Raw genomic sequence first — 27,527 nt, forward strand, 5'->3', positions numbered from 1 at the left:
AGGTGATACTTTGGCATCAGTCAATATTTAAGAAGGAGACACTGAGAAGTGGATTGACAGCTCCAGGCAGAGATGCAAAGCTTATCCACTCCTGGGCTCCACTGTGGTGCTATTAGTGAGAACCCAAAGTGCACTCAGAAAGCCCAAATGGGTTATTTGTGGGTTATCTCTCGTAGAACAATTTCTCTGAGAAGAATCTTCTTAACTTCCTCTCTTAGGGGAAAAAGCTGAACAAAACAAACCTCAGATGCCAGTGTTCTAAGAATTCAAAGGAGAGGAGAGTCAGCACACCTTCCTGCCCAGAATGTACATCTTACTTCATTTTCCAGAACAACCTCACCCATGTCATCTGCAGTACCTCAGAGTCTCTGGTTGCATTTTAATCAGTACTCTGCTCCTCTGGATCCCTCCTCACCTCTGAGTCTTAAGGAGGCTGCTGTCTCAAAGCTTACCTGAGGTCTGCCGTATGAATGATTGCTAGATATGTTCTTTGCCTACAGCTTTCTCGGGCCAAATAAGACAATCTCTACTCATTTTTTAATGCTTGTTTTTCAAATAAAATTACCCTTGCCTGCTGTCTTTTCAAACTCTTTTTTCTGTTACTTTATCTTTAAAATTATTTGTTGTCATTTTAATGAGTTTTAGGAGGGAAACGATATAGAAATATCCCATTTAACCTAAAATCTCTACTTGAGTTGTTTAAGATTATACCTTTACATCAGGGCCGGTGGTGGAGGCCTTTAATCCAAACTGTCTGAGAGTTTAAGGCATGAAGATCAAAAGTTCAAGCCTAGCGTAGGCAATTTAGGGACTTAGTAAGTCCTTTTCTCAAAATAAAAAATTTGAAAAGGGCTGAAGTACCACAAAAAAATTGCTCCTTGTAAAGTCGTAATGATAATTAATTGTGAAAGGGTCAGAGATGTTTTTTGCTATGCTATTGCAATCTCCAAAACCAGGAACTCAAGGCAGTTTTCTCAGTGGTTGTTTGCTCACACATCACTGGATCGTGTCACTGTATGCACATCACTAGTATCACTACTGCATACACATCACCGATATTATTGAATAGATTTACGATAATTTCTATAACATATTTCTATAGCACATCATGTCTTCAACACAACAGCCGGTTTGGGGATCCCGAACACCCTTAAAAATAAGAACTATGTGTTTGTACCATAAAGTCACTCAAAGTCCTTCACAGAGTAAGTGTGAACACAAACACATGCATCTTTCTCAGACCTCAACATTTTCCCCCTTTCTCATTTCCATGCATCTCTCCCAGGTAATCATGACTGTTGCCCAAACTACTTTCAGAAGTAACTTACACCATCAACTTCTGCAGAACACATAACTCCAGAAGCCTCTTAGTAACATTTTCAGGAAGGGGCAAGGTTAGATGTGAATTATAGAAGGCTTCATTCTCCTTTGGGTCAGTACTGGAGTTCTTACGATCTGAAGGAGTCATGCTATTTTCTTTTTGCTAATGAGACCTATCATTGACACTGAAAGATGAATAACCTTAATTAGACTCATTTACTTATTTTTTATTCACTTTAAAATTGCATGATCTCAACCTTCACAAAAATCATTTGCTCCCCAATGTTTCTGGTTACTTAGCAACTGCTCTTGCTGTTTGTCTGTTCGCCCTTCTTCTCCGGTAGCTTCTGTTGAATTCTCTTTGTTATGGCTGATTCTGCCCAGCACTACTGCTTCTTCTTGTGACTGTGGCTGATTTTGCTGGATACTATGTATTTGACAGTGCACCACAGAGGCAGTAAGTTTTATGAGAGGCATTTTCCCAGAGTTAGCCATACATCCCAATATTTTAGAGATGTTTTCCCTAAGACATGTTTGGTTTTTTTCCAGTTTTGATGTTTTGTTTTCCCCTCCCCTCGTGAACTCTCTCCTGGGAACTCAAGGTTCACAAAATCCACAAAGATTATAGATGAATGAAAGAAAAATTTTTTAAAAACCCTAATATAAGAAATAATAGTAAATTTCAATGTTATTTCCCATCTTCATGATTTTTATGTGCAGAGCCTTTAGTTTGTAAGCAAAGAAATACTTTGTATATTTAGTTTATAATCATTTTATAGTACACAGAATTTTCCATCCAATTAAGATCTTGCATTACTGTGGCACATTTGTTACAACTTATGAGCCTATATACACACATCATTATTAACTAAGGGCCACAGTGAAATCTATGCAAATTCACTATTTGTGTTACACCATTTTATGGGTTTTAATTTGCATGCTCTTTTAAAATAAAATAATTCAGCATTTGACCTGAAAAGTCACTGGGCATAATCTACTTAAAATTTTCCATCTTTCAGATATAAAAATGAAGCCTATAGTGGATTAGGCCTTTTATCAACACAGCTAGAAAGTATCTGTGATGAAAATTTTAATGTATATCTTCAAGTTGGTACTTCATATGCCTTCTTGCTTTACAATTTGCATTTTGAAAATAAAATGTCAGATATGTCGAAATTAAACAATTTGTAACACACAAGTCTCCCCTCCTCCTTACAGTCCATGGAGCAGGGTAGTGACAAAGAGGTGCTTGTGAAGCTGAGAAAGCATAGCTGACTTGCTCATGTGGACCCCAGAGCCTTTCTCCTCTCAGTATGATGTGGTCTAGCTGTTCCTGCTGCTGTATATCCTATGTGTATTCCTCCATGTGTATTAGCTGGGGTCTTGTTAAATTATGGTTTATCAGGCTTGTTTTTGTCCCATTACATAGAGGCTGCAAAATCTGGTCTTTGAGTTATGTTATCCATCTTTGTTCAAAAAGTCAAGACTACAAAGGAGGATTTGATGAGAACCAGTATCCAGGAGTTGCAAGGCCCATGTCATTCATTAAAGTGTTACCTTGGCCTTTTTGACATATAACCTAATTAGGGAATAGGCAGGTAGATCCAAAGGGAAGGAACTCTTAAGTGTATAGATGAGAATCTATGTATATAAATGAGGCAAGTTTTGAATATTTCATTTATTTTGAAAATCCAACACAGCATGGACAGTACTTCTGACATTTTTGTCTTTGCACTTCCCAAATACTAAGAAATATTAAAATTTAAGTAACTTCATGGGTGACTTTCTTTAGTGGCAATTAATTCAGAGTAAAAGAATCCACAGTGGTTTAAATTCTCAAGAAAATATTAATCAATTACAGTTCAAAATAGTTTTTAACTTGTGAACAATATAATTGTTAACAGCTAAGCAAAGCATGATATGAAACTCAATGAAATTTTAATCTTGTCTCTAAGGCCTAAAATGATATCTGTACCCAGATCACAGGCTTAATATTTTCCTCTCTGATGCGTAAAAACTCTCAAATTCTGCCAATATACAAACAAATGTCTTATTTTCAGATGATTTTTTATAAGTCTTGTGTATGTTTTTATTATCATTCTATGCTTAAAAGGAGTATGTTTATTTTATTTCAATAGTGAATTTTAAGTTAATAAAGCATATCTTCTGACTTAAGTGCTATTAATCATCATTTTATATTTGTTTTATCAACATATGTTTTCATTGTACTGTGAGTAAGTTATTTTAACCTACCTAATTTTAGCTATTCATTCTGCTCTTTTAAGAATTATGAGGATTTTTAAGGGTTAAATTTAAAAATCACAAATTCAGAATTAGGGGGAAATTATTTACATTTCAAATAATCTAATAATAGCTTTTAACCATACAAACCATAGAAGCAAGAAATTTATGGGCCTCTCTGGGACTCCAAATCTCAAATCTGAAACTAGAAATGTCTCCTTATAAAGCAACTTCAGGGAACATAGATGTCCATCCATCTTGCTTTGACTAATTTTTTTTGAGACCAAGTCTGCCTTTGTAGCTCAGGCTGGCTCTGAACTCACTGTGTAGCCCAGGCTGGCCCATTGCAACCCTCCTGCCTCAGCCTCCCAAGTGCTGAGATTACAGATGTGCACCACCAAGCCTGGCTTGCTTTAGCTAATTATGATATACTCTATTTTAAGGTCTATTATATGGCAATTCCAATTATGCTAAAAGATTCTCTTGTTAGAACCAAGATGCTTTTTAATTCAAGAAATGAATTGGCTAAATTTACTTCTTGTTATGTCTAGTGACTATAAATCTTTATTATATTCTGAAAATCATTATATATCAACACTGTATCCATATTGCCTTTTTCTAATAACTTTCTCCAATTTTTAATAATTTTTATTACTAAAATTTAAAAAATGATCGCAACATAGCAATTGTATTAGATCCATTACAAAGATATTTTTATAATCTTAGCACACATAGGACTCAATTTCAGTGTGTTTAACATAGTGACACTCGGGATTTCTGATATGTGATCAGTTTTCATGTAAAACAAAAGAAAAATATGGAGTAAGCGTGGATATAAAGATAATCAGCTCAATTTGTACAGAGTTTTGTGGTAAGAAAAGTAATATCGATCTTAATATCAGCAGGGGCAAAAATATCAGCACATCAGTAAATACAGAAAAAAAATATGGCTACAGCAAAGGCTTATCTTAGTGGCAAAACTCATAGACTACAAAATATTATTTACATCAGAAACAAAATATGCCCTGCCTGAATGAATAAGGATCCCTCAGTTTTTAAAGGCTGTGCCTCTCATGTCTCAGGTGCTCACTTCAATTCCTGAGAGAAGCTGGTAAGAGGAGTCTGGGATCCTGAGCACAGTCAGTGCCATCTCTGCCTGGGGCGAGGATCTCAAGGGGTGGCGCTGGAGACAGTGGGAGAGTGCCAGCTCATGAACCCACAGTGTTTAATGGCCTAAAAGAGCAGACAACTCTTCTTATGTGGCTAGGAGTGTGTTAGGAGATTGAGACATTTTATGCTCTTTAAATTCGCATAGCAATGATTATTAGTTCATTTTTACTGATGCATAATAGGAGTTCAGAAAAGGTGAGTTCATTCAGCTGAAATTACAACGTTGGTGAGCATTTGAGCTGGGATTTGTACACAACTGCTTGCTTCTCAGAGTGAAAGCCCCACGTATACTCCATATGGTGCAAAGCAGCACTGAGAACTGATTTGTTTCTTTTTTTTTTAATGAGAAAACACTGTGCATTTCTTTTCCTTATCAACCTTCCAGTGAGAATGCCATGAGTGGTACGTGTAAAGCACAAAATGGACTTATTGTCAGTACAAACTGGTATCATGAGGAACATATAGATGCAGATGTCTCAATGATCTAATTTTAGGGATTTGGCTAAAGAAATTCACGGACAAATCTACTGAGCACTCAGTAGATCAAAATCATAACTCCAAATCAAAAGTGACAGCTGTACTACCAAAACCTTTCTAGAAGTAAAGCTGATGGGGACTAAATGCAGAACTTTTAACAATGTCAACGAATTACAGTAAGTGAATAAAAGAAAAGTTACACCTACAACATGTTATGCCTCCCCAATTGGTTTCTGAATTTGATGCACTATAAGGGATATGGTATATCAGTTTGCTATTTCAAAACTATTTACATTCTCTGAGTCTTTGTGCTTTTTTACAGCCCTTGTAAGTTTATTATTAAAATTTTAATTAATATGTCATTCCTTCTGAGGTGTAAATCCATTTGTTTAGGTAATAACTGGTGAAGATAAAAGCATCTTGCTGTTTTGGAAAATCAAAGATTAGAACTAAATAAAATATTAGTATCTATATTTCAAAGCTTGTAGGGCTAAGCTTTCCCCACAAAATAATTTTCAATAATCTAAATTTTTTTCTGTTGAGTCAGAATGAATTCCAGCTGAAGTGGCACTATGAATGCATACTAATCTTCCAAGTCGTACTAACCTGTTTAATCAAAGATCTATGACCTTTGGTCTAAGCACACTGCCTGCTTCCGGAGAGAAAGTTGCAAGTAGATTGCAATTAACAACATATGGTTTTGCAAGAGAATGTACTTTGTTTTTATTCTCTGGATAATGAGTTTGAAATCACTTTGTACTTTTAAAAAGGCTAAAGATAAAAGTGTCTTTGCTAACATGGCTATCTTTAAAAGTTACATGGGAATCTGCAGAACAGGAGGAATGTTGTTCTCTTATTAAAAAAACTTTGCTAAAATACTGTTTTCTTTTCTGCACATACTTGTAGGAAATCTGAGACTTGAAATATATACATTTCACGTGATGTTTAACAATAGGATGGCCCAAATAATACTTCGAGAAGACAGAGTCAAGTGGTGGATGCTAAGAAAACTTTGCCACTTATACCATGTGCTCATGATCAAGAACCCTGTGATGTCACTACTTGTGACAATGTGTCATTTCATAGACACCTGAGGTTGCCGTTCTGAGATTTGAAATATGAAAGCATAGCAGAGAAATGTATCCCAAAATTGAATAAACTAGAGCTCTGAGAAACAAAAGCATAGAGTATTTTTTCATTTTGTTTGGTATTGTCATAAACTTTTAAATGTAATTTCTCCTCTACCCCTTCCCTTAGAAGCTGATACAGAAATTCAGTGACAGCTTTATGAATGATTTTTAACAATCATGATAGACATTCTCCAATTGTCTAACACTGTCCTGCTCATTTCCACATAATTATTTATGATTTTCAACATTCCCAACAACTTTCTACCAAAGTGTAGTTTAGAACCAACCGACAATAGAACTACTTAAAATGATTGCTAAAATCTACATTCCCAAGAGCGTGGCAAGACAGTAATGGGTCTGAGATCACCTCAACTCACCAATTTAATGAGATCTTGTCTAAAATAAAAAGGGCTGAGGATATAACTCAGTGGTAGAGAGCTCCTGAGCTTCACTCCCAATACTGAAAAAAATAAATAAAAGGAAAAAAGGAAAGAAGGAACAAAAAATCCAAATTCATGGGCCCATACAAACTTACTTAATTAGAGTATCTAATTTGGGGCTATTGAAATATGCATAGTTTAGAAGTACTGAAAAAAATACCAAAATACCACAGTAAAAACCAATGATGGCTATTCCTGGAGCAAAACCTGTTGCCCTTGAGAACAACCCCTCCATCAAAAGTTGACTACGAGAATCTCCATGTACATATACACATGCACACCCACATAATCTTTATACTCTGTTTCATTTGAAATTTTACGGGAATCAATTTGCTACAAATCAGGTTGTTTTGTCAAATTGGGATGGAAATCTAGAATTGGCATCATGCTGCTCCGTTGAGCTTAGTGACTCCAGGCTTTCACTGCAGTGACTCTCAGCCCTTAGTGCCATGGCTCTGAGCTGTGAGTGCCAGCCCCTCTTAACTCCCAGTGGTGTTCTTGGTATCATAGCTCTTAATGTTACAGTTCCCAGCGGCTTCTAGTCATCCCATCACCTCCAGCACACCCACAGCCTTTAGGCCCCTTTACAGCTTTTCGGATCCCACTAGCAAGGTTTGCTGCCTTCCTGGCTCCTCCACTGCTGGCACCTCTGGGACAAGCTGCCTTGGCAGCCCACCTCACCTCTTAGCCCTTTTATTCTTCCTTGGCCAATGGTCTCACACTTTAGGCATCTGCCTTGCCTTGGCTGATAGGCTTGTAGCTGCTTCTAGACTTTGGCCTAAGCTTGGGCCTTCACTGATGGCTTCTGGCCTTGGGTTTCTCAGGGGTTTCAGTCCCACCCTTTGCTCATTGGCCCCAGGCCTCACTCAACACAGGTCTTCAGTCTCCACTGCCTTCTGCTGTCTACTCCCACCCCCTAAGTCTTTGAGGTTCATAACCTCTAGCGTTAGCAAGCGCTTTTAGTGCAGTCTGTTCAGCCCACTCTACCTGAACAGGGAATAGGACTGCCTGAGTGAGATTTTCATCATCCCCTGTGCTTCAGCACAGGTACTGTGCTAGAGGGAGCCCCCTTTACTGACTGAAGGGGGGCTGTGGGAGCAGAGTAATACAGGGAGCAGGGTAAAGCCACTTTAAGTGGTCATAGTCAAGGCCTATGGAACAGGTCAGCATTTCAAGGTTATGGCACCCAAGGCCATAACTTCTACAGCAGATGTAGGGCATATAGGACAGGCTTAGCTGTCATGGGGAAAGCTCTGCACAAAGCTACTGAGCTTCCTCAGAAATAATTATGGCTGGTGTTACTTTTCTGGCATCTCCGGGTGGGACTGTTGTATTAATCAGTGGTACCTGGTGTTAAAAGGACCCTGGAGAATACCAGATATGGGCTATGGTGCCTCCTCAGTCTTTGTGGTCAGGTACAATTTTCCATTGCTCCTCAGAGAGATAGCAGTAGTGGCTGTATCAGGGAAGGAGCATGGCAGCCACCTTCACGTCATGGTTTCTTCATGACTGACAGGGGAAAGGGAAGGGCTAGGCCTTTTTTCCTTCTCTCTCAAATTCATTGCTTGTAATCTTTTAACATTTCCAGGCTTTAGAAATATATTTCACCTAGGGATATTTTGGGTCTACATAAACTGGTAGAGATTAATAAAAAAAAAATGAGAAAACATAGCAAGTACTATCCTTAAGTACTTCTTTGAAATACAGTGCATCATAGGTTGTACTCACTAATAAATTTCTGAGAGGAAAAAACATCAATGAGGAGATCCTTTGCAAGTCTGACAGCACACTAGACTAATGTTATACCTTCTTAATGAATATAATGGTAGTTCTTAGCACTGCAGTAAAACCTTATTTGGACATGAAGAAAATTATAACATTAGGGAAAAGTAAACTCACCACTTCTTCGTGCCTGCATTTTCTCACATTAATTCCATTTATCTGCAATGAATATAAAAGCATAGTTTCATATACAATACTGCAAATTGACTTTATGCTTTGGTTTCACAGATAAAATGATAAAGTGCCTACCTGTAAAATTGCATCTCCAATAAAGAGTAGCCCTGAAAGTTCCGCTGTGAATGAACAGAAGAAATGATTATGCATTGACTATTTTCCACAAACAAATGAAGGTTTGTTTTTTAAATTAAAGCTTAAACTGATAAATGAAACAAAATTAAATGTTTTATGTGGTTAATGTCTTAAAACATCCATACAGAATGGAAATGTAAAACTATGATATGATCCAGCCCACTTTAATTATTGAATCACAAACAGGGATATTTCTATTTAGTTTATTTCAAAGCTGATAGTAGCTAAAAACTGATCCATTTTCCGAATGGGACATCAAATTTTCATAGGCACCTGTGATTTTTCTGTGACAAAGTTTTAGGCAAACATCCGTAAGCTATAAGCTATGAAAATGTCTCCAAGTTTACGTGTAAACATTATGTTGAGTTACTGATTTTAGTCACAGCAACAACTGTTTTATATCTTTATTATATTTTCTTAGATGAAGTTGGATAGGAAGGGTTAATTGAGCAAATTTGCAATAAGAACTTAAAAAAAGTACTCTATGGAATTGCTTTACTATATGTGACTTGTTATCATTGGTTTTGTTTTTGTGTTTAAACAATTGAAAAGCTATGCAGTCCTTAATTAATACATGGTCACATGGTTTATTGACTTCCTTTTTTTTTTCTTTCCTGTAAATCAAATCCTCAGATTCAGCCACTGACTTCCCGGTCATAGAGAAACAATAATAATTACTTTCAAAGAAGTATCTACTATATTACTACCTAATACCTTACCTCTTTGTTCTTTGGAGATTTTTGAAATGACAACTGGAATGTTATGCTCTGCTCCTCCCTAGAAAAAGAAAATTGCATATAATATTTTTAATATCAAAAAAGTAGTCTTTAGCCAAGACATTACATAGGTGCTGAATACATGTTAACCAGACACCCAGTGCAATTTAAATAAACTTAGATTTTTTCACTAAGAAGGTAGTGCTCCCACAAAGCCTATCTTTCTGTTTAGAATTTTGCTAAGATATCTAATAGTAAGTAATAACTGACTTTGAAAGCTTTTATTTCTCAAAAAGTTTGATAATGTTCTTAAACAGACATTCTCCTCCAAGTCCATTGTATGAATGCTATGCATGGAGGAATTCTTATTTGGATTCTAAACATCAGTTTATCACGTATTTTGATTCACTGGCTAAGTTATTCTAGATTACAACCAATTTCAGAGACCTTTCTGAATGCTAAGTGACCAGCAAGACCTTTGTCAGCACAAACAGTTAAACAAAATCAGAATGTGTGAATAGAAACAGGCTCATCTGCATTTCCTTAATTAGTATTAGATTCCTGTTGGTGTGAAAACACACACTATAAAGTTTATATAATAAAACACACTGCCAAGAATATGGCACATTTTTGTTATCGGACAAAAATGACCTAAGAAAAAATAAATTATTAAAATAGTCTCATAAAAACCTGTTTTATCACTGCAGATTTAAGAAGGTTAAAAACATTTGAAAATTCAAATAAGTATATTAGGGAATAAAATGTGTAAAAAGAAGCATAAGATAGTTACAAATACAATCAAAATTCTATTGGGTTTATTCATCTTTAAAATATGTAACCCCTCGACGTCTTTTTAAGGACAACAAATATTTTATAATGGACTTTTCCCCTTTGAATATTGATTTTTAAACCTGAAATAGAAGATAGACAATCATTTCTGAGGAAAAAAAAATAATATTCAACTGTTTCTTGGCCAGTGGAATCCTTTCTTGTACACAATAAGGAAACAAAATAAATATGATGATAAAACTGTTCTACTCAGGTTGACATTATCAACTATTATTTTTTTCTCACTATTTCCCACAATCCCAATGTCCATCCACCCCAGCCCTCACTAACTGCAGAGAAAAGCCACCTCCCCTGGGTAAAGTGGCTCCCAGCTGTGATTCTGTCTCTTTGTTGGTCTCTAAAAGCCCTGGTCCTGACTCAGATGATCCAGTCTCTCATCTGATCAAAGGGGTAGTGACTTGTGACTTGTGATAGAAATTCAGTTTTCGTCTTGCACAAAATAAACCCTGAACAAACGGTAGCTAAATCTAGACTCTAATGTACTCTATTTTTAAGGTTATTAGTGCAACCACAGGAAGTTAAACCGAGGACAGAACTAAACCACTCTAAGGCTCCTAGTATGTAGTAGGCCTGTACTTCCAATCATTTGTAATCATTTTATTCTTTTCTAACTTGCTATAGAATTAATAAATTTATTTATTACTTACCTTTTTCTTCCACATCCCTAATGAGAATGCTAGTTATAGGAGATTATGAAAGTGTTTGGTAGTTTGTTTTGTGCATGGACAAAACCCCAGGGCATGGAATAATGTAGTTTCAAATAAAGGTTTGAAGTAAAGATTGAAAATAATCTTTGAAATATAAATTAAAATAAAATTTCTAGGCCGAGCTTATGGTCACTGATAATGTCTAGGGATACTTGGAAATTGGAAAGGACATTGAGAATGCTACTATATTTTTTTCTTTGAAGAAAAAGCTACTTCACTAAAATCATCACCTTTATAAAGTTCCAGGTAGTCCAAAAAGTATGAAATAAATCAACCACAGTATTGCAAATCCATTAGTCTGGAGAAAGAACAACACAGTTTACTCCAATTTTCTCCCCATGGCTTCTGTACAAGTGTTTTTGCATTTTTTTCTCATTCCACTATAAAATTCAAAGATTTCCTTAATGTTTAAGTTTGTAACGCAAGTGGCAGAACAGAAAGAAACTTCATATGTAACTTTATATGTAAATTTTATCTATATTCAGGGCAAGCCAGGTTTAATTTTTTGCAAGGAGGGGTATTGTTTAGCTTTGAAACCAGGTAGTGAGAGCTCCAGGAGAATTTTTTAATTAATCTCAGAAAATGGCTTTATTGATTAGGTGGCAAATTTTGAAGCAAAACTCAGAAGATAAAATTGGAATTTAAAATTAATATACATGCATTTATTAAATGATAAGCTCTCATTGTGAGAAATCATGTGGGTCACTTTCTTCAAAACAAGTAATAAGCTTCCTATTGCACTTAAAATTAAAATCTAAATTGCTAACAATCCTTGTGGTGTGACCTCAACCTCCTGGCTCAGCACTTTGTCACTCTAAACACCAAAAGACATCCGTAATTACTCTCCTCTCTGTCTAGAATGTTTCTTCTTTCCTCTTGACCTTGTGAATTCCTTCCCATATTCGAGATTTAGGTAAAATGTCCACTTTCACTGTTTATTTACTTGAAGTAATTCTTTTTTATGTAGCAGTGGATGACGGCTGTGATTTATACTTATTTATACATAGAATCATCCACTCATTCTACTTTCCCACTAGAGTAAATGCCTGAGTTCAGGACAGGGCTTCTGTCCTCATCTTCTTCCCAAAATATCTCTGGTTCCGAGAATATGGTCCATGATCAGGGGTTGGAGAAACCATGCATTAACCAAGCAGTGTTATCTCAGTGGTAAGATAAGATTCAAGATTAGGGAAAGTGACAGAATATTCCGAAGTGCAGATTGTATATCAAAGCACATATTAATGTATCCTGCAATGTTCTTACAAAGCATAGTTGGTACTGCAGCTAGTAAAGGAACAAAGCTATGAAGCCCATTTAAACAATTTGAAGAACTCTGTACAGTTATTTTGCCAGATTCAATGTGAAATACCACTAAATCAAAGCTAGAATGCTTTTAGAGTATCAGAAATCTTGTTAATAAATATTTTCAGTTCAGTATTTTCACTATTGAAATCAATCAATCAATTGTATTCTGGATTCTGGGAAGAAAAACAGATGCCTAGACCTTGACATTGTTCTTAAATTCAGAGTAAGGGAAAGACATCCCAGACAGCCACAAAGTAGAGCAAAAGTAGATAAGTTTGCAAAAAATATACCCTGAAAGAACATGATCAAATATCATCACCTATCTGGATGCCATCATAATCTGCCAAAATCAATTTACATTGGTCGTAGCAAAAATTAATAGCCTTTTCCATTTACTGCATGATGACCTTCATATGAAAACCTAAGGAATGGAATCTGCAGAGACACAGAGTACATCAGTGCTTGCTCAGGGCTAAGGTGATGATGTACACTAGGGCCCAAGGATCGAGAGCAGAGCTACTTGGTGTTTCTTCTTGAGGAGATGAGACGGTCTAAAATTGTATCAGTGGTGATTCACATCTGTAACATATACTAAAATTTTTAGCTGCACACTTTAAATGATTAAACTTCCAGTGTATGAATTGTATCTCAAAAATATAGTTAGAAGAAACTAATCATCTTTGTCCAGTGGTTTTAACTGTTTCTTGGAAGTAAATCATAATCTTGAAATTAAGATGGACCATTTGGCGGTCACATTCTATTTTTATGTTGGTAAGGTATAAATTTATTTTTTTGGTGGAAACTAGTGAACTAGACTCAAGTAGAAGAATCCACGGACAGACTGGTGAGAAGTTTATACAAAGGTGTGCTTACTTACATTAACTGTTATTATTTGCCCAGAAATCACTAATAAATCTCAAAAGCAGAAAATTATTTATTCTACTATGAAGGGAAATTGTTACTTGTTAAATTTGATCCTACTAATACTTGACTCTAGACATTCAGAAATGACTGATCTTGGCCATTTTTATCTGTTTCAGTTTTAAATGAAACAAAATGTGAGTAGCTTAGTGGAAGCATGATTTGTGTTCCCACTAGAAAGTTTAGAGATAATTTAGTCTAGGTTTTATAAATATGAGCAGTAATATTAAAAGTAATAAGCAGATTATTAAGAGTCATCTTCTTTGGGTGAAGTTGAAGTCCAATTCTGCCACATACAACCATGGATAAATTACTTAACTTGTTAATCTATAAACTCATTTTCTCTGGAAGGAATAACAATAGTTATATATTTTGCTTGATAATGAAGCCAAATTAAATAGAATGTAAAGTATTTAGGTCTGAATATGGCACTTCATGTACAGGTCATAAATATTACCAGTTGTCCCTAGATGATAAGATAACTAATGGTAACAATGATTATAATTACATCTGTGAGGCTGAAAAGCTTATGCTCCCAAATAGAAATCAACCTTGATTAAATGCACTTACTTGATGAACATTGATAATTTATTGTTTACATAAACAAAATTGATTTTATTAAAAATGTAGTATATATTGTCTAGTAATAGTAGTTAAAACATCCTTTCCTTGAAAAGTTATTATTTAAAGGAATTATAATGGCAGAGTTCTAATTTAATGATATGCAAATATGAACTTCTACCTTAAAAAACATAAAAAAAGTCAGTCTCACAAGGGCAAGATGGTGCCTTGCTTCACAATGACTATCCTTGTGCTAATTCTTATAAGTACATTGAGGCCAAAGTACAAGATTATTGGATCCTCTGATGAAAAACATTGGTGACATCTGTGGGTGTAATCATGGAGTATATTAAGTTATTTATAGAAAGGTAATTCTCAGGATTGTGCACACTAAAGGGATGGACACTTGAAAGGAATAATCTATCAGAAGCACCTTAAAGGAAAGATAAAATTGCCCAGATCTGGGAGAAGAACCCGACAATGCTGGTAAAATGATGGTGCAATTGTGAAAACTAATCTGGGTAGAGGCTATGTGCCAGACCAGCATAGATGCAGAAAGCCTGCAGGGAAATTTAGACTACACACCAGTGACCCTGACAAATCTGACCACTACCAAGGAAGCAGGTTCATTCTGAGAACAAAAAGAATATGTGATTATAAGTGAGAAATTTAGTAGTGCTTTTCTCCAGTTACTGCACAAAAACATGTGTGCCTTTTGTGGAAATCAGAAAAAATACGAATAGAAAAGCAAGCTTTCCCACTAAAGGGCAAACTTAAAAAACAAAACAAAACAATGTAAGGAAAAACACCAAGTTCATGATTGTTGAAAAATGTTTTAAATGAAGAAAACTGAATAATGACAACAGCTAGGAGATCATGGTTAAAGATAACCTAAAGTCACAGCAGGTATGAAAAGACCTTTAAAAGGCAGCCTAAGAAATAAAGAGCTTAGATAAGCAAGGCTTCCTGGAGAAGCTGAGGGCAGGGGTGAGCACAAGACAAAAGGCCCTCAAAGGGGCTCTCATCAGAGAGGAAGATGGATGTCCATCCTGGAGGTCGGACTTACAGATAGAAGGTCAGGTAGAGTGGACAGAGGGCCGGGAATCAGCAGGTGTGTGTTCACATTTCATCTCCTTGCAACAGGTTTACTTAATCATTTGATTCTACTAGACTTGGTAGACAGTAAGGCAAAAAGACTATAATACAGAAGAAGGCAGAGGAAGGAGCTTGATCCAGGCATAGGCACACTCTGCATGGATGGAAGAGAGTCCCTTGTAATTTCAGGAAAGAGGTCAAGCCCTAACCAGGCAAGGGGAATTTGGGAACGAGAGTGGCAACCTTGTGTACATCACTTGCCTGGTCAGGACGTCTACCAGCACGTGCAGCAGGAGCTCAAACCTGCCTCTCAGCTTAGACTGCACTGTTTCTATGTTCTTCATATTTAGAACAGTCATGGATATGTAGGTGGCATTGGTCTTTGTCTTTCCATTTTTGTTATAAAATGATGAAATATTAAGGCAGTGAAAAATAAGTGTCTATGAAGATAAATCGGTGATTCTTACATAAACCAAAATGTAATCGATGCCTGTATTTTTATGTGGCTATATTCCACACTTAGTGTCTAATATCTTTGGATATATCATAAAAAGCAAGACTTTCAAAGAAGAGTTGCATAGTTTTTAAGAAATTCCCCTTAATGCAACACAAAATATTTCTTAAGGTTAAAAAACAGAAGCAATAATAAGAAGGATAGTTCATAAAACTTGAAAAAATGTAAACTTAAAAATTATTTTAAAAATTTCAATGAATTACAATTACCTTTCATCCCTAAATCTATTTTTCCTCTTATTATTTGGCGTTTTAGGAAATCCTGAGATGAGAAGCTTCTCTAATGATTTCTACATCATATTCCATCATTAGCCCTTCAAAGGAAGAGGTCAAAGTTCTATATTTAATTGTAGAGACACGCTGCTGCCTCAATGTCTAAGCCACCTGCACATTTTTCTCTCAGAAGTTCAACATTGTCTTATAAAAGGTGAAGAAAATAAGGGTAAAAGCTGATTTATTTCATCACCAACATACATTCCTGCAAAGGGTGGGGTTGAAGAGAGGGCTCAGCAGGGCCCAGCATCAAGGGAAATGAGCATCAAGGATTTTCGGACATTGATAGCCACAGCAAGAGAATGTTGCCTATTACCTATACTCACTGAAGCATGTTCATAAATCAAGCACTATGAAAAAACCCACACCAGAATCCTCTTCGCATTGTTACCCACCAAATTTGGCAGCACTGACTGCAAGACGGGAGAAGTGAGGATTTCTCCCAGGCAGGGTGCAGGCTGTGTGGGGCAAGGGCCAGGAACCGAGATCGTCATGAGCATAGTGACCTGGCTTGGACTAAGAGAGCATGTGAGATTATTTTAATGTTCCTTACCCAAAGCATATTCTCTTCACCTTCAGCCAAATTTTTAACAAATGGTTCTTTTGGAAGGCAAAACTGAGTTACCGTGTGTTCTAAGTCAATTGAAATTCACCTTAGACCTGTACGAATCTTCACTCTATTGGTAAATGCCTTTGTCATCGGCTGAACTACCACCGTCTTTCTGCTATCATTCGTTGAGATATTAAAGGTTTTAATTAGTAGTTTTTACTATAAAACCTCTAGAGTATGCTAGAAGTGATTATTTAACTGAAACAAATAAAAATAAAATGTTTGTATATTAATATGCACAATTATGTTATTGACTCTAAATTTCTCCTGGTAGCAATAAACAATGTAGCGTTACAATATTAATTCTTCTTCTAGCCCGAAATGGTTTTATAAAAAGTATTCGTTACATATATATGTTTTAAAATTCTCAGCTCTAAAGAAGATAATGCTAATAGACAGAGTAGTTTATGTAATTCTAGTAAGATAAAGAAAAGGGATTTGTATAATAATATTGTTACTTGCAATGAATAATATTATTTTGATAAACATAACCAGAATAAAAAAGAATTTCAAAAACAAAAAAGAAAAATTCAAAAGTCAGTATTAAGCAAACCATAAAAGCAATTCTTCTGAGATGAATGTATAATATTCTAAGTAAAAATTAATGTTCTTTGCTGGTTAATGTGTGTGTGTGTGTGTGTGTGTTTGTGTGTGTAATAAGAATTTTACAATAATTTCTTTTTGGTCAAACACTCTAATAAAGGGCAAAAACATAGTTCAAATATTATTTTCATGACCACAATTTTGAATGGTAAATATACACTTTTTTGAGAAAATTATCATATTATATATTTGAATTGAAATGATGAAAATAATATACTGAAAAGATTAATTTAGCAAAATTCCTAATGCTTTAAACAATAAGCTAAAATGTGGAATTTAAGTAAAAGTAAATAGCATTGTGCTATTGGGTTTAAATTATAAATAGATTCAAAAAGAAAAGGAAGAAAAGCATTTTTCATGGACATAAAATTAATATAGCTCCATTACTGAAATAGAATCCATGCCAGGATAGGAAAAATGCATTAGGCAAACGAAATTGTTCATGGACTTTCTAGTATATTTAATGCTATGGCTCTAAAATTTTAATGGTAATCTCAATAACCATCTTGGCAGAAAAAAAAAAATCAAGGCCAAAAAAGCTTGTCTATTGAACAATAGAATTCTCATGGTGTACTTTTTACAACCTGTAATTTGTTCTATGTGCCTTCATGGTTTCAGCTGTTGACAGGTAAAGCAAATGCAAAATACATTTTAGAACTCATGTTTTATATAATAATATTCTCATCACAAGCAGTACAATGCTTTTGCACATTGACCTCTCTTCTTGGTCATTTTCACAAGTTGACTAAAGATGATATTCATAAAATGTAGAGTTCAGCTTTCCAAAGCATAAAAACTTTTTGTGTTAAAATTCACTGAAACATTTATCTGAGTCATATAAATGATTTTTATTCTACATAAGCAAAGGTCTGCAAGTCAGCATTTCCTACTCTGGAGGGTTAAAGAAAGATATGTTCATGTAGCATCATATTCAGTATTTTAGAACAAACCACCTAAAGAAAATTAATAAGATATTAAATGTCAGGAAAAGTAAAATTCCAAAATCTTTTTTAAAAATGTTTAAATCAAAAGCTACTGTATGACCAAGGTTCTGTGATACCCTACCTAATTTACCTCCCATTCTAAATATTAAGGTTTTTCCTATACCATTTTCATAATTATTAATCAGCAAGCTTTAAAATACACAAAAGTTCAGGCTTTATGGCTTGTCCATTACAAGGACAGATTAGAAAGTAGAAAGGCAGGCTACCTTTATGCTTAATCCAAATCCTCCTACAGTTTGTCTTCTGATGGTCACCGTTCTTTCCTGAAAGACAGGATTTTTAAGAGTGGTTAGTGTTTCCTAATACTAGATTTACATACCAGAATTGTCAGAGTTTTGATTTTGTTGGCAGAAAGAGGGAGGGAGGGAGGGAGAGAGGGAGAGGGGTGTGGGGAGAGAGAGAGAGAGAGAGAGATTATTTGACAGTATAGAGACCCTAAATCTTGTAATTAATAAAATGTTTTATCATTTTGATTCAAATTTTAAAATATTTGTCAAAAACAAAAAGGAGCATGTTGTGATAAACTAAACTCTGAAAAATTATTTTCAATGACATTTTGGGACATATTTTGGAACAGTCATTTTTACACTTGTCATTTTCACATTGTATATTCTTGCTGTCTAAGAAATAGCAAATTTTTGGTTACGTGATGGTCAATGTCAATGATAAGTACTTTCAGCCTTGACCTATGTCTCCCACCACCAAGTCACAATATTTACGATTTGAAAGCTGAGATTTGAGGTTGCTATGTCCCAGCACATGAATGATTCAAATGATATCTGAGATGGAAATGCAAATAGTAATTGCATGTTTGGACAAGGAATGAATTACATACCTATGTAATAATGGTAACAGAGTTACCAATTTTCAAAATCAGTTCTATTTATCTTTCTACAATGGAAACAATAATGCAGTCATAGTTTGTGGAGCTTTAAAAATTTACAAAGGCACAAAGAGTCACTTTTGGACAGATTCCATAATTTTTTTTAGCTAATCAATAACTGATCTCTTTTAATGTCATCATCTCTACATAACACTGAGGGGTGAAACCTATGATTTATACCCCGTTCCACTTTTTTTTAAATCTATAACTAATGTCTTCTTGCACTTGCCCCAACCCATCCCATAGTAATGTGAAACACCAGCCTTCTCCTCCTGCATTTAGGATAGATATTTATTTTTTGCAGCCAAATATTTACTTCTAGTAAATGAAAAAAAATACTTGAAAGAGCAAGACTGTCATACTATAAATTAAGAAATATTAAGTATTATTTATTTATAAAGATTAGTCTTTTGGTGGAGATCAGTATATATTTATTAAAACTCATAAGTGTACACAAATAACATTCAGAAATATAAATTTTCTACCTCTTTACAATGTGTGAAGCAATTTCATCAATTTTTATAACATTTATTTTATTTTTATAACTTGTCATTAAATCGTATTTCTAATCAACATTACAGTTTTATTTATACAAATAAGAGTATATGTGTACTGAAATTTCTGAAAACTTGAAATATAAGATATGCTAATCATATTAACACCATAAATTCTATTGCTTTTCATTTGTAAGCCCACTGTTATATTACTCTTCACCAGTACAAACACTTGTATGGGAAAATGCTGTGTTCTAGAATTTATATTGCAATGTCTATGCATATATAGAAATCATCTACCACTGCAAAAAGGAAGTGAGTATGTGCATTATGCATGCAGGAAATCTCATTTAAAATATCCCAAACATTTATCCTTTTATTGAAGAGGACAAAGGCAATCTGTTAAAATTAATTACTGTTTGATTCATATCCATTATAAGATTTATTAAAGAGAAGTTGAGCTTGCAAAGGATATTGAAACTGAAGTCAATGAATACATCAATGATTCAAATATTCACAATTTAACATGTTTGCCAAATTACTTAAGCCCTGTGAGCCCCTGTTTCTAAATCTGCAAAATGCTGATAAATAATACATAGTAACAACTTTGTGGATTAATATTTGTGAAAAACCCTAACAGATAGTAGAAACTTATTGAATATTAAAGTACCAGACAGGAATTCTTACAAAATAATCACTTAAATCTCTAATTAACATTTATCCAGTTCACATTCAAATATTTACACCATACACTAGCTCAAACAGTGGAGGACTCAGATAGGAATAGATAATTAAATAGTGATTTTTATCCTTATAACACAGATAGGCAAACTGCTTTTACGAAACTGCCCATCAAAGCAATGTAAAGTTCTTTGAAGTCATGGACAATTTCCTTAATTCTTGTCTGCAAGGAATGAATTCTTTATTTCTTAAAATAATTGTAAAACCAACGAGACCATCATTTGTAGCTATGGCACAGGTCTATACTCTCAGGACTCTGTGAGGTTGAGACAGAAGGATCAAAATCTCAAGCCCGACTCAGACAATTTAGAAACTTGGTGAAATCTGGAACAAAAATCTAAATAAATCTAAATCAATCAATCAATCAATCAATCAATAAATAAATAAATAGGTTGAGGATGTAGCTTACTGAGAAGGCCTTGGGTTCAATCCCTAGTGCCAAAAAAATAAAAACAAGAAATTAGAAAAGTCCATCAGAGTAAATGCACTGTAATTAGGGGACACTATTAATGAAACCTTGTGTGGTCAGTAATCTTTATTCTATAGCTCAGAGCATAATGAAACACTGCTCTCCTTGGATAGGAATGGCATCACACCAGGCTGGTCAAGGTGTCTGGAATGCCTTTCCTTATTCTCTACAAGTCTGGCTTTCATTCTTTGTGCGGGGCGTGAATATTTAGAACAAGTTCCAAATCAAACACAAATTGTTGATGCAGAAAAGAGTTCCAAGAGTCAGCAGAAACTGACTGCTGAAAATCTCAGAAGCAGCACTTATCTAACGTTGTTTAAACACTCAGGCATGGACTGTTGCACATTCCAGCGAGCACACCTCCATGTGCTATTGTTTCCTTTGCTACTCTTAAGCAAGACAATGAAACAGGGCCAAACAAATTACCGTGTGTGTGTGTGTGTGTGTGTGTGTGTGTGTGTGTGTGTGTGTTACTGGATACTGACCACAAAACCTTCACATTGAGCTACATTACTAGCCTTTAAAAATTTTTTCATTTAGAGAAGGAGTCTTACTAAATTTCCCAGACTGCACTTAACTTGTAATCTTCCTACTTCAACCTCCTGGATTTCTGGGATTATACAGGTCTGCACCATGCCTGGTTTACATGGGCTTTTAAAGCAAAGTTTTAACTTAGTCACTGCAAGCAGCAGGAAGCATAAAAGTAAGTTCTCAGTTGGGACCTCTCTGATCTTACCAATTGTTTATCCCTGTATTTGTCCTGCCACTCTGCCTCCTTTCTCTTTTGCACATCTGGTTCTTTCCTCTTGTCCCCCAAGTGATTTATAGAGAAAGAAATAAGCAACATTCATGAATTATTTCAACTGTTCACCTCACAAATCAGAGAATATTAGGTGATCCGAAAGTGTATTTAGTTATATCTTGAGTCTCCTCAACACTGTTGCCTACTAATAGAGCACTGTCCTTTGGGAGATCAAGATACTGTATTATCAAGTTTTAACACAATAGTCCATAACAATAAAATCTTCCTATTTCTATTTATATATATATGTTAATTGGTTCAACATCACTGGTCATTCGAGAGATGCAGATGAAAACAACACTGAGATTCCACCTCACCCCACAAAGAATGGCTGCTATCATGAAATCAACCAATAACAAATGCTGGCGGGGTTGTGAGTAACACTATGTGACTAATGAGTCTATTTCAGGTAATTTGTTAAACCTATGTATATAAAGTTGCTCGTATATTTTCTTATTTTGTTTTTATTGCCTGTATGACTGTAGTGATATTTTACCTTTATTTCTAATATTAGTAATTGTGACTTCATTCTTTTTTTATTTTTCAGTCTTGTGGGGGTTTGCCAATTTCATTTATTTTTTCAGAACAATCAGATTTTTTCATTGATTTTCTTTGTAACTATTTTGTTTTCTTATTACTGATTTCCATTCTTTTATTATTTCTCTCATTCTTCTTGCTTGGTGTTTGTTTTGCTTTTATTTTGTGTCTCTTGGGTAGGACTTTAGCTTCTTTGTGTCAGATGTTTCTTCTCCAAACTATGTATTTTTTGGTATTTCCCTCTCAATCTTGACCTAGCCACTTCCCACAAATATTATGTTGTCATTATCATTTTTATTCAGTTCAATTTACCTTTTAAACTTGGAGTTTTGGCACTAGCTGTTATCTTAAAGATGGACAAAACTTAGAGTCTCAAAACCACATGGGCTTCACACTCATCATTTTTGGAATGAAAGAAATGATACATACGTAATAGTGATTTGAAATAAATCTAAAATAATTGATCTAGATTATACTGTAAATTTGAGTATCAATCATAAACCAATGCAAGGTTAAATTTTAGATGATCAAAAACCTCATTTATTAGAAATGGTGTTGAAAGGCACAAAGGAAACTAAATAAATCCTGTTGAATTGTGCTTGTTGCACAATTCATTCTCTTATGTATAATGTCTCAAGTATTCAGATTTGTTTTTCCTAGAACTTTACTATATTGTTCATGTGGATCCAAAGGACAGGAAATTGATGGAGTTAACAGCATTTTAGAATGGAATAAATCCTAAGGAACTATAAAATTGTTTCAGGCACATGTATAGATATCCACAAAATCTCCATAGCACTCTAGGAATATTTAGTGTGGAAATGGACCATCTCACAAACCACAGATTGTCACTGGATTAATGTACAGTGAAAAAGTCAGTTATAAAAGTGTGAAATACATTTGACTATCACAGATGTGAAGGAGCAAAGTACCATCTGAAATTATTTTAAAAATTTGACATTGTAACGATGCAAATATTAATCTACAAAGAAAACTTGACCTTTTGTGGCTATTTAATTATTCATGACTGCCAATATTTTACTCTCCTTATAATCACCCATCACCATTGTTACTATTTTCAATGCATTCAAAGTCTCAGTTTATTTACAATAATCAATTTATTGAAGGTAACTTTTAATAACAGGTTGAGTATCCCTTATTTGAAATGTATGGGAACAGAGTGTTTCAGATTTCAGATGTTTTCAAAATGTGGAATATATTTACAGACTTTGTATGATTGACCATTCCTAATTCCAAATTGAAATCTGAAATCTTTTAAAATCTGAAACATTTGAGGCATTATGTTGGTGTTTATAAATTTACAGATTTGGAGATTATGGATTTCAGGTTTTTGGACTAAGTATGATCAATCTGTGTTCCCTTCTTAATCTCTGAAACTTAAAATATACATTTAAACTCTGGGCTTCGTTGACTCCAAATTCACACAAATTTATTTTAAAACTTAAAATAGACTTTTTATCCTGCTCCCAGTAAATATTAGCAATATATCTGGCAATTAATATCAATCATAATGACATGGACTGAACACAAAACTTCTTTAGTTTTTACATTAAATACTGAAAGAGGGACTTTTTACTGATTTAGAAAGGAGAAAAAAATATATATTTTTTTTAAATTGAGCTTTTCTATCTCTGGTACCAAAGTGATTGATGAAGTTGCTCCATGGAAGAATGTACAAATACATTATTAACAAAAATGACCAATTTTTCCAAAATGTTTTATTTCTTCTATATTAATGTTTATATGAATTATATTTATTTTACTTTATGCATTAAGTTTATTGATACATTAGATATACAATATGATGGCATTCATCATTGAGAATTTGTACCTCTACATGATATATCTTGGTTCTTATTTTATGTATTTAATTTACATGAGTGTTACTTGATTCTTTATTTTCAGAAAAGTGAAAGTTTTAGCTTATCAGATCCTACTTAATCTCACTTAAGTACTATATATTTAACTGAAATGATTCTCTACAGAAACAATGTGAAAATTTATAAATCTATAATGTTTAGAATAGCCTTAGACTTTTCTATATTAGTATCATAGAGAGTCTGATTCATAAGCAATAATGAAACTTCATGGCATTTAGAAAGCATTTCTTCACTCATGGAAGATTCTTTTGAGGTCAGAGGTTTGTTTTCTTATTTTATGCAGAAAAATTGTTTATCTAGATCAAATTGCTCATCCAGGAAAATCATTCAAAATTTTAGGCAGAACAAATTAAAGAAAAAAACAAATATCCAGATCAGCATTTCATTGATTATTTTAGCAAACATTTATGACCCCAAATAATGCTATGGAAATAAGAAAAACACATATGAATATTTAAAAAGCAGAGTGGGAAAAGAAGAGAAGCAACTTTGATACTCTCTAGGAGTCACCAAGGTAATGTGTAATCTCATTTAATTTTGTCACAATGAAGGATGTAAATGAGTTGTATTCCACTTTTCACTCATGAGAAACAAAATTGAGTGAAGGCAACTAACTTACATAGGGTCAGAAAGGTTAACAAATAGGAAGGCTGAAATTAGAAACCAAGCTTGTTTCATTTCAGAGCTGATAGTTTTTCTTTCCAAACCACCAAAGAATAACCAACTTCTAACACACACACACACACACACACACACACACACACACACACATTGCTCTGATGTTGTTTTCAATCAAATATACTGAAATTTTTTTTAAGGCTGCATATAATAAAATTATGGACAAAATAAATAAACAACTATATGCTAAATGTGTAGCCAGGAGGTTAAGAAAAATATCTCCATTGTCATGAATGATGAAAAAATTTAGAAGTCCAGGGATAAGAAGTTTCTGCACATATGACCCCCAGTCATGGGACCCAGGAAGGTAAGGAATGACATTGTAGTTACTGCACATATAGTTCTTTTAGTGTGTGCATATGAAAATCAGTCCTAGTGCCCAATGAGCTGTAGTAGAAAACTTGTTCATCTTGAAGTTGGCTCTGAATGGAAGACTCAAAGTAAATTTCCCTAAGATTTTGTAAATATAAATTGATACACAGTTTGAAATAAGATTGTCTGATTTGTGCCCTCTCATCTTCAAAGATGAATTAGTTTCAGAATATCTGAGTTGTACCTAAGGATCTGTCCATTTCTCTTGAGTTTTCTATCTTATTGGAATACAGGTTCTCAAAGTAGGTATTGACGATCTTCTGGATTTTGGTAGGTCCATTGTGATTTTGCCCTTTTAGTGACTAATTGCATGGATGTTGGGTCTTTTCTTTCCTTTTATGGTAAGACTGACTATGGGTTTGTCGATTTTATTTAATATCTAAAGACCAGTAAATGTTAGCAATATATCTGGCAATTAATATCAATCATAATGACATGGACTGAACACAAAACTTCTTTAGTTTTTACATTAAATACTGAAAGAGGGACTTTTTACTGATTTAGAAAGGAGAAAATATTTTTTTAAAAATTAAGCCAATTATTTAATACATTTACTATTTGTATTGGTACTTTTTTAGTCCAATTGCATTAATTTCTGCTCTGATCTTTATAATTTCCTCCCTCATATGTGCTTTGGGCTTGACTTGGTCTTCTTTTTCTAGAACCCTGAGGCTCCACATTAGGTTATTTATTTGAGCTCATTCCGATTTTCTATTGTGAGAATTCATTGCTATAAATTTCTCTGGTAGGACTGCCTTTCATAATGCCTCATAAGTTCTGGTATGTCATCTTAGTACTACTGTTTAATTGTAAAAACTGTTTAATTTCTTCTGTGACTCACTGTTTGTTCAGGAGGGTGTTATTTAATTTCCATGTGTTTATATAAATTTTGTGGTTTCTTTTGCCATTGATTTCCAATTTCATTTCACTATGATCTGAAAATATGCATGGGATAATTCCAATTCATTGCATTTACTTAAGCATTTTCTATGTGCTAGTGTGTGATCTATTTTGGAGAAAACTCCCTGTGCTGCTGAGAAGAATTTCTATTCTGTTATTGGGTGGAACACTCTGTAGATATAAGTCCATTTGTTCAAAAGTTTGGTTCAGTTCTGATATTTCTTTGTTGATTTTCTTTTTTGGGGGGGAGGTGGTAACTGGGGATCGAACTCAGGAACTTGTGCTTTCAAGATAGGCAGGGGAACCATTGAGCTAAATCCCCGGCCCTCTTTGTTGATTTTTGTCTAGCTGACCTGTCTCTTTGTGGCAGCGGAGTATTGAGGTCTCTCATTACAATTATATTAGTGCTTATCTGATTTTTCATATCCATTAGTGCTGGTTTTTTTTTTTTATAGTTGGGTGCACCAGTATTTGGTGCATACACATTTATGATTGTTATCTCTGCCTCTTGATTGTTCCCTTAACAATATGTAGTGAATTGCCAAAGCTGAATCAAGAAGATATAAAAATTTAAATAACCCAATATCAGTCAATGAAATTCAAGAGAAAAAAAAAAAAAAAACTACCAACAAAGAAAATCCCAGGTCCTGATAGAATCATTGCTGAATTCTACAAGAACATTAGAAGAGAGCTAATGAGTGACTCTACTCATCAAACTTTTCAATTAAATTAGAAAGGAAGTAGCATTCCCAAACTCATTGCTGGAAGCAAGCATTACCCTGTTATTAAAGCCAGAGAAGGAGCTAACCAAAAAACAAGAACTACAGGCCAATCTTCTTAATGAACATAGATACTAAAATCCTCAATAAGATACCGGTAAACAGAATGTAGCAAAAAAAAAGATCAAAAAGATTGTACACCTTGACCAAGTAGGATTCATGCCAGGGATGCAGTGATGGTTCAACATATGCAAATCAATAAATGTAATACACTATATTAACAGAACCAAGGACAAAAACCATATGATCATCTTAACAGATTCAGCAAAAACATTTGACAACATCCAGCACACATTCATGATAAAAACCCTAAAGAAAATTAGAAGAGAAAGACTTTATCTTGATTGGAAAAAGGCCATTTATGACAAACCAACAGCCAACATCATAATAAATAGACAAAAACTGAATGATTTCACTTTAAAATCAGGAATAGGACAAGGGTACACACTATCACCATTCCTATTCAAATAGTTCTGGAAATATTAGCCAGAGAAATTACACTAGAAACAGAAATAAAATGAACATGGATAGGAAAGGAAGAAGTTAAATTATCATTATTTGCAGATGACATGATACTCTACACAAAAGACTCCAAAAACTTCACCAAAAGATTCCTAGAATTAATAATCAAATTCAAGAGCATAAAAGGATACAAACTCAACACTCAAAAATCAATAGTATTCTTGTACATGAATAACAAATTCACTGAGAGAGAAATTAGGGAAACAACACTATTCACTATACCATTAAGGAGATTAAAATATTTAGGAACCAATCTAACAAAGTAAGTGAAAGACCTATACATATAAAACTACAGTACTCTGAAAAAGGAGATTGAAAAGGATATCAGAAAATAGAAATATATTCCCTGTTCTTGGATAGGCAGAACCAATATAGTGAAAATGGCCATATTGCCAAAACTTTTATACAGATTTAATGCAATCC

At 34.3% G+C, this 27,527-nt stretch overlaps 1 protein-coding gene across 12 annotated transcripts in view; it reads right to left on the reverse strand.

The window, feature by feature from the left end:
• Sntg1 (syntrophin gamma 1) overlaps positions 1-27,527 on the reverse strand; it is an 835,631-nt gene that overhangs the window by 269,460 nt on the left and 538,644 nt on the right. For all 12 annotated transcript variants that reach the window (XM_021248956.2, XM_087185779.1, XM_087185795.1 and 9 more), the window contains 4 exons: positions 18,233-18,289; positions 9,589-9,646; positions 8,810-8,853; positions 8,678-8,719 (listed from right to left, as the gene is read on the reverse strand). In XM_021248956.2, coding sequence (XP_021104615.1) covers positions 8,678-8,719; positions 8,810-8,853; positions 9,589-9,646; positions 18,233-18,289 — 201 coding nt within the window. The remainder of the gene's footprint in view (positions 1-8,677; positions 8,720-8,809; positions 8,854-9,588; positions 9,647-18,232; positions 18,290-27,527) is intronic.

This window comes from Heterocephalus glaber, unplaced genomic scaffold (genome assembly GCF_053883595.1).
Source record: "Heterocephalus glaber isolate CG9 unplaced genomic scaffold, H.glaber_assembly_v1.0 deba00000281, whole genome shotgun sequence".
NCBI classification, from domain to species: domain Eukaryota; kingdom Metazoa; phylum Chordata; class Mammalia; order Rodentia; family Bathyergidae; genus Heterocephalus; species Heterocephalus glaber.